At 35.5% G+C, this 8,925-nt stretch overlaps 1 protein-coding gene across 1 annotated transcript; it reads right to left on the reverse strand.

Annotated features, from left to right (window-relative positions):
• Window positions 1-6,051: 6,051 nt before the first annotated feature.
• Window positions 6,052-8,560, reverse strand: LOC107920524 (fasciclin-like arabinogalactan protein 1). The gene is made up of 2 exons (NM_001327177.2): window positions 7,831-8,560; window positions 6,052-6,872 (listed from the first exon to the last, which is right to left on the reverse strand). The coding sequence occupies exons 1-2, from the start codon at window positions 8,476-8,478 to the stop codon at window positions 6,282-6,284; spliced, it is 1,239 nt and encodes a 412-aa protein (NP_001314106.2). The 5' UTR covers window positions 8,479-8,560; the 3' UTR covers window positions 6,052-6,281.
• Window positions 8,561-8,925: the final 365 nt, after the last annotated feature.

Raw genomic sequence — 8,925 nt, forward strand, 5'->3', positions numbered from 1 at the left:
TAATAAACGGAGCTTTCAAAGTGTTTATGAAAAGCATTATCGCCTCCCTTTCTAAAAGAGGTGGTTGAACTTGTGTTGCCACCTTAGCCACCTTTCTCCATCTTTGAGCATATTGCCTAAAGCTTTCACTTTACTTTTTCTCCATGTTTTGCAGTATAATTTTATCGGGTGTCATGTCAGTCACATGGTTGTATTGTTTCATAAAAATCTGTGCCAAGTCTTTCCATAAATTAATTTTGGCATGACCTAGCTGATTGTACCATTTGACAGCCAACCCAATCAAACTATCCTGGAAGTAATGGATTAACAATTGGTCATTATTGACATATCCCGTTATTCTTCAACAGAACATTATGATATGGGCTTCAGGACAACTAGTCCCATTGTATTCTTTGAATTCTGAAGTTTTGAATTTTGGTGGGAGCACTAGATTTGGGATTAAACTCAATTCCTTGGCATCGACCACGTAAAGGTAGTCAACATTCTCTATAGCTCTGAATTTCTTCTCCAACCACTTGCATCGATCTTTTAACTATTTTGGAAATTTTGCTCGTGCTCTATCCATTTCTACCATGTCATCTAAATCTGAAACAACAGGGTTGGTCGGATTATCTCCGAGATTAGAACTTGAACTAGTTGGGTAATTCATCGGTCTTGAGGTACCGGCCTGGTATTATTGTAGTCTTATGGTAACGAGTACTCTTTATGGATATGTATCCGGTTGGGCTTACACATTCACTAGGGTAAAGCCTAGGGGGTATGTCGAGTCTTCATTATCATCCCTAGAGTTAATTACAGTACTCTTCCCTTTTTCAATCCCTCTGGCCAGTAACTGGGTCAACTGGTTTATTATGCTTCGTTAGGACACTTGTATTTGATCCTTCGTGTCTTGTTGTACCTTAGCTAATTGGTCCTACAGCTGCGCTTGCAACTGATCTTGCATGTCTTTTTGAATTTGTTCTAGTCTCTCTAACCTTTGATCTATGACTTTAGTTTTACCGCGGGTACCGTAACGATATTTGGTTGGCAAATTTTTATTGGTTTCTAGGGTAACTACCATAATTCCGATTATTAGGGTTTTTTTTATGAAATTTGATGCATATGATGAAATCTAATACTAATGAATGAAAAATGAATGCAAAATGGGGTATTGATTTTGATTTAATTCTATTAGAACAAATTTACTAGAAAATAAATTTCTTTACATAAAACGAATACATTTTATATACACGACATTGCCGTAATACTAAAAGCCTTAACTTTCTTAAAAAACCAAGCTAATTCTCGGCCTCGATCTGATTTTGATTTGTATCTCAAGCTCAGCATGTCAGCTTAAACCGCTAGGGTTTGCAAATTGTGAGCTATTTCTCGTACTTGAGTTAAAGCTTCGCCTATGATATGGTCTCTATCCCTGATCTAACCTTGAGAGCGTCAGAGTTGCTCTTTCCAATGTTCATTGTTTGTTTCAAGAAGCTCAACTCGAAGTTCACAATTTTGCAGTGTGGCCTCGAGCTCTTCTATCTTTCCCTTCAACTCTTCAATCTTAGTTAGACTTGCTTTCAACTCAATCACGGAGTTATGACTATAATATTGATGCAGTGACCTTTCTAATTTTGCTACCCGGGCTCTCAATCTAACCTTTTCATTTCGGCTTTCTAACAAATCCCTTTTTAGAGCATCTTCTCGAACTCGAGCATCTTGGAATTTCTTTTCCCACTGATCAGCTCTAATATTTTCTTCTTGGATTTTCTGCTGCCATTGTTTCAATGTTTTACCCAACCCGACGGTACTTATTGACAAACACAGTTTCTTATAATTCGTTTTTAAGTTGTTTAAGTCTTCCTGAACCTTGTTTTTTTTCTTTTTTTTGTTTTCTTAGCTTCCAACTTTTGGATGTTAACATCTAATCCTAGCTGAATCTTTTCTTCTTCCAATTTTCCTATCCTTTTTCCCAACGCTAAACTCTTCTTTTTGAAGTCTTGCTTTACGATCTCTAACTCAGACAAGATCACTTGTAAGTGTTATTTTATCGGACGAGTACTTTCTTGACTTGATGAGGGACATTGTCATTGATTTATTTACCCTACCACCAGTCATATTCGGGGGTCGTTATGGGATTCACGACAAATCTTTTCATTTTGTGAGTTTGGTTCTAGGCGTTCGATATTTCACGACCTTTCTTTTTGTAATTATTACCTTTGTATGCAAACTCACATTGAGCCAGCCCTTGCGTTGTCGGTATAAACTGTCTCGACCTATACTGTCTTGATACAAGTATAGGGGCATATCCAACAACTCTCCATATCCCAAGTAGAGGGACTCAATCAAAGTCTCCACATTGATACAAAATCTCATCAAAGATCATCCAATAGGCCTTCCATTCAACGTCTTCGTCTTGGTGATTCTGGAGAATTGCCATCCACTTTTTTTTCAGAAATGTTGTCTCGTCTTAGGATAGCTATGAATTCTTTCGACCAAGAGTAGTCCTCGGAGAACACTCGATAAAAGACTTTGTCTACCTTCTAAAAGTGGCTGTGGAACTAGGCTAGCAAGAGTTGTGCACACCCGATAAATCTTCCTTCACCCGCTTTCCGGCATGCACTTAAAGATCTGAAAGTTTCAACTAAAATTATCGGGACGGGTGTGACCTTTTTGTCAAGCTGGTTAAATAGATCTGAAACTGCATCATCGACGTGCCCTAGTGCTTTGGAAAAGATGACTAACCTATAAATACTCAAGGCGAAAACGTTGACTCTTTTCCTCGCATTTGGATGTACCAAGATCAAATCCTACAGACTTTTCCAAGAGATGCATTTACTATCCTCTTTTTGTTTAATTCAGGCTTAGACCTATTGCTCGCTCATCCCAGTTATGTTCATTAGTCTCTTTAAGAAAGTTAGGATGTTGGCGGCTCTAGAATAAACTTTGTCGACTTGGATCATCAGGCAACAGAGTAGAGGTTTGTACTCTTTTACGGTGGGTGCCAAGTCTACCTTCCCAAAAGTGAAGTAGCTATAGGCAAGATTCTAATATTGTGTAAGAGCTCGGAATAACTTCTTATCCATTTTGACATCAAGTAAATAAGGTAAATCACCATATTCACGGTAGAATAACTGCTTGATTTGTAACAGCCCAATTTTCAGTAGTGTCAGAACAGTGATTTGAGATCACTAAATTCGATGAAGAAGTTAGAAATATTTTTGAATTAGTGAATTTTGTGATTTAAAAGAAATTATTAGGTAAATTGGGTCGAAAACGAGGTATCGAGACCTCGATATTATAAACTGAGCCGTAAATATTTTTATAAATATTTACGGAGTGTCAATAGGATAATATTAAAGTTTCGTTAAGAAATTTTAATGTTTCGATAGTTAATTATGAAAAAGGATTAAATTGCAATAGGGATAAAAGTTTAATTAAAGATTAAAGAAAAGTTAAAAGGACCAAATAGGCAATTATGCCTTTTTCCAAAGTTGAGGCGGCATAAGTATAAAAATCTGAGATTTTTATGTGTTAAAAAAATATTATATTATAGTAATGATTATGTTTTTATATTATATTATTATTAATATATTATATTATATTATATATATACATAAAACAAAAGAAAGAATAGAAAAAAAAGAAAGAAAAGAAACAGAATAGAAGAGACGAAACAGAGAAAGAAACAGAGAGCAAAACGGGCAGAGAAGGAAGGAAAGAAAGAAAGAAAGAAAGAAAAAGAAAAAGGGAAATTTAAGGTTTTAAGGTTCCAAGCTCAATTGGTAAGTCAAATTAAGTCTTTTTCTTATATTTTTTGAGTTTTTGGAATCCTAGAGATAATACTACTTGATTTATGTTGATATTTTGAAAGTTAGTAGATTGTTAGACATGAGTTATGTTAAATTAATTGATGAACTAGAGGTTAAAATGATTGAATTTTAAGTTAGAAGTTAGTAAAAGATTGATTTGTAAAATAAAATATAAGTTTTGAATTGATAGGGCTTAAATTGGAAAAAAATACCAATATTCATAAGTATATGTTAGAGTGTGATTTTGATATTGCCATAGAAGGGAAAAATGATCAGCATGTCATAAAACATAAGAAAATAGGATGAAGTTTAATTTACGAGCCTTGGGGCAAAAGTGCAAATATGTGAAAGTTTAGGGGTAAAAATATAATTTTGCAAAAGTTTGGGTCAAGGACTGTTTTAATAAATTTGAATATTAAATAAGTTAAATTTGCTATTATAGATCAAGAAGAACGAAATTCGGGAGTAGATCGGGGAAAAGAAAAAGTAAAGGACTAAATTGTAAAGTTTAGTCACATTTTGTATCAAGGTAAGTTTACAGTAAATAAATGCAATATTCTTTTATTTTACATTATTATTGTCAATTTCCAGCATTTATATATTTATGTTATGAAAATATTTAAAGTCGAATTTAAGGTGAAGTGACAGAGGAAAAGTGTTAGAAAGCTCCGGTTGAACCCTAGGAATGTTAGGATATTAGGGTTGACAGGACAGAACAGAAATGAGCCATGTAAGTCCATATTAGAAATATGGCTTTGGAGACAGGATTGAGCCATGTAAGTCCATATTATATATGGCATTGGAGACAGGAATAATTCATGTAAGTCCATGTTAAAGACATGGCATTGGCAGGATATTGATAGACAGGAACGACCCTAGTATCCTTAGTATTCTGAGTGGTTCAACGGGTCAGGGTACGAGTTAAATTACAGTGAATTAACAGCAAAGGAAAAGTAGATTATATTTATGAAAACGGAAAGGTCAGGTAAGAAAGAAGGTAAGGGAATAAAGAAGAAGATAGAAATTGAGAAGTAAAGAAATTTATGATGTTAGATGATATTATGCATAATTATCCATTATGTTGAATGTTGTGATTTATTTGCTTGTAAGCTTACTAAGCCTAGTGCTTAATCTCTTTATTTTCTTCTTCTTATAGTACTTATCTAGCCACTCGGGGATCGAAGGAAACGTCGGAGGCCGATCACACTATCAAAGAAATAACTCGGTATAATTAGACGTTTTGTTTTGTGTATGGCATGTATAGAAACTTAGCTACTTTTGGTATAATATGAATAATGAGTGATGTGTAAGTAGTTGATGATGTATGGTTATTAAAATGATTAAGGATGAAGGTGTTTGTTGTTATGAAAGATTAGGTGATAAATTATGCATGGAAATCATAAAAGGATAAAATTTTGCAAAGAAACAGAATTCAGGCAGCACAGTGACGTGAATTTGAAAAATCACCCAAGATAGTATAAAATGAATTAGAGGGTGAATGATATATGGAATTAAAGCTTGTTGAGTCTATTTTCATGGAAAAATAACGGTGTAGGAAAAAGAAATTTATATTTTAAGATATGTGAATTTTAGTAAGATAGGGTCAGAACTGTTTTTGGAGTCCCCTAATCTGAGTTTAGAAAATAATTACAAATTGTACAAAAATGGTTATGAGTTGAAATTTACATGCTTAGATTCCTTAATGAGTCTATTTTCTATAGAAACAAGTAAGAACTTCATATGAAAATCCTATAGTGAGAAAACTTATTTTTAGTGACTAGAGGTCAGGGCAGTCTGGTGGTGACACAGGGGAGACTTTAACTAATAAACTGTACTAATTTGCTGAACAAAAAAATTCTAAAAAATTTTATGGTGAGTAGATATATGAGTCTAGTTTCAGGGAAAATTTACGGGATTAAATTTCGAGTTCTTTAGCTCAAGTTATAATTAATTTAGTAACTGCTGCGCGACTAGACAGATTTGCTGCGAATAATGAAATAAATTTTCAAACCTAGTTTTTATGCTCCGAACTGGTAAGATAAGCCAAGTAATGCCTCGTGCTCGACTCCAGAAACGGTTATGAATTTTCAAATTCATGAATAGAGAAAACAAATTTCTTCCTATCCTCTCTTCTCTCTCTGTTCTTTTCTTCTCTTAGAATTCTACTCGATTTTTGAGCGTTCATCAAAATGGATCTTAAATAATTTATTAAATTGCCTTTAAATCAACTTATAACCACAACTTTGTCTATTACAATATCTATAGCATTTGCCTTTTCATCAATAATCAAACTTACAAGCAAAAAAGAAAAAGAAAATCACAAACCTTTCCTTTATCTATCCAAGAGAAAAACAACATAATCACAATTAAAAGAAGGAAAAAAAAAAGACAATATAAAAAAATATAACCACACTGAAGCCTTTACTTATTCTCCAGTATCTATATAAATTAAACTGAAAATGAAACAAACAAAAAAAGAAACTAGAAAACTTAGAGCAACAAAAACACTACCAAGAAGCTCAATCCAACAGCAACAAACCTTCCACCTTTAAAACTCGATGCAGCATTATCGTCTGCTGTCTGATCAGCTGGATCATCATCCGGTGAATCTGCTGGTGCATCAGATTCTGGTGTTAGGGCTGACTTTGACTTTGACTTAGATTTTGATTTGGATGCTTTTGGTGCATCCGCTGCTTCCTCTGGGGCTGGTGCCGGGGCAGGAGTAGGGGCTGCCTTGAACAATTCTCTAGGCATCAAGACCTTGTCGATTGTATAAATCGCCACAGGTTGTTCGTCGAGTAAAGTCCCGGTTATTTTGACGGTGTTGATCTTGGTCTTTAGTGTCACCTGTTCGCCATCATTTTGGACGGTGAAGTCGAACTTGCTAGCACCATCGGTAGCTAATGTGTTCATGAGACCATTGTTGGATTTCAACATGGATAAAGACTGGTAAACAGGCACACCAAAGAACTCAAGGAATGATTCTTTCCCTGAAGCAGTCAAGTTCTTGTACTTTGGTAAAAAGGCTTTAAATGCATCATCCAGTGGGCAGAACACAGTCAATCCTCCATTCAGATTATCCTACAAGTCACCATCATCACATTTTCTTTGTTAAACATTGCTTTACCCTTCAAAATTTTCAAAGAAGAAAATGAAGTAAGAAACAAAATAAAATGTCAATAATCTTCTACTACAATCCAATTCATTCAGATCAATTTTTCCCCTTTGAGGTGAAATATCAATTGCTGATACCACCCTCCAAAGTCCAAACACACCCGAGTCCGAGTAAAAAGCAAAACAGTAGCTTGCTATTTGTTATGCCATTACTACGAGCTTCTAACCTACTATTTGTATCGATGCCTTCCAAGTCCAACCACCTGCCACATGCATTTACTGCATGTTTTTCTTACTTGGATTTACCATAATATCAATCCAACTATATTATGTAAATTTTCTCATGTGGGGTAGTATAAAATCTGCTTTGTTTAAGTCTAAACACTTAAATGAATTAGATTCTTTTCTTTTCTTAAATAATGGAATATATTTGTATAGAATGCGAACACACCTATTCTTATTAGACACTCACTTAAATCCGAATAACAAAACTTTAATGCAAATTCAACATTTGGCATCCCAACACAAACCCAGATCTGTGTTTGTTTATCTAGAAATTCACATGCAAAAAACACACACACACACATTTTAAAAAATCTCAAGGTGTCATTATCATACTTTTAGATTGAAAATCACCTACTGACTCCGAAACAAATCCTTGACTTATGAAAACGAAGATTTGGCCAATAAAAGGGTAAACAGTATCTAATGCCACTATTATAACTTTCTTCAATATACTTTACACTATTTCTTTCAACAACTCCATCATCACACAATCAAATGGCCAGAAATGAACTGTTTCCACCCTTTTCCTCTACCCCCATTTATTTCTTTCACCTTTCCCTCACATTCTTCCCTTAATTATCACTAATCAGCCTCAAAGATCAAATATTTACAAAATGAAAAACACAGATTTTGAGCTTACCTCATATGTTCCCATGGCTTCAGGATTGGCTAAAAGGGTATCAGCAAACACTTTACATCCATGTGCTGACATAATCCCAGTAATATTCAGCTCACTCGGCCCTGGAGTGGGAGCCTCAGCTATAGCAGAAGGCAAAGCCTTGCTGATCTGAATCACAGATATATTATAAGGCAGTTCCTCAACAGATTTAACAAAGAAAGAATCTAAATCCCCACCATTGTCTTCAGCTCCAAAACCAACTTTTCCACCTTTAAAATCGGTTATGTTAACAAAGCCGGAAACCCCAGGGGCGACCCCAGTGGCTTGGAACATAGTAGCGGCGAGTGCGGTGCCATTGGTTATCTGGTGAAGCTTCTTGGCACCGAAGTAGTCAAGAAGAACATGGAGGGAAAGGATGTTCTTCATGGTGTAAATGGAAGGGTTTTTATTCAAGAGAGAGGACATGGCGGCGTTGTCTAAGGCGAGAACAGTGATGGTAGTGCGGCGGTTGATCTCTTGAGCCAAATGGGTGAGAGTGAGGTAATGGTTGAAGGTGGATAAAGAAGGGTGCTTGGCGAGTAAACGTGTGATGTTATGGCCATTTGATGTTTGGAAGTTGAGAAAAACTGAGAAAATGAGAAGAAGAAGAAGGGGGTGTCTTCGCTGCATTGTGCTGCTGTGCCGTGTGTTGGCTTTGCTTACCTCAATGGGGGGGGGATTGGTTCCTTTTTTGGTTTTGATGAAACGAACTGAACAAGAGTTTTTGTAGGGGGAGAAAGGTGAGAACTTTGAAGGGGGGGAGGGGGGGGGAAGGGCTTGGAATATGATTAATTTACTTAGTGAGCCACTCTGCTTGTGGTTTTGGTAGCGAGGGAAAAGGGACAAAGGAGGGCAAGGTTTTGGTGTAGAGATTGTTGTATTGTGGCTGTCACTTAAAAGTTAAGCTCAACCAGAGAAAAAGTAATGCATTGTGGGTTTAGGGTTTTCATTAAATTACAATGGAACCACTAGCTGTAGATTTGGTCAATTCCCATTATAGAAATAAATATGTTGATACTAAACTCAAATCACTCCTAAATTCTAAAAATCTTAAATCTTTTAACTTATAAATCTAAA

Source organism: Gossypium hirsutum, chromosome D13 (genome assembly GCF_007990345.1).
Source record: "Gossypium hirsutum isolate 1008001.06 chromosome D13, Gossypium_hirsutum_v2.1, whole genome shotgun sequence".
NCBI classification, from domain to species: Eukaryota; Viridiplantae; Streptophyta; class Magnoliopsida; order Malvales; family Malvaceae; genus Gossypium; species Gossypium hirsutum.

Bases quoted from the DNA above. Each gene is read 5' to 3' on its own strand.
- LOC107920524 (NM_001327177.2), bottom strand. From the start codon at position 8,478: ATGCAGCGAAGACACCCCCTTCTTCTTCTTCTCATTTTCTCAGTTTTT. The intron at 6,873-7,830 runs GTAAGCTCAAAA...GGTGACTTGTAG, and splicing joins AAGCCATGGGAACATATGAG to GATAATCTGAATGGAGGATT.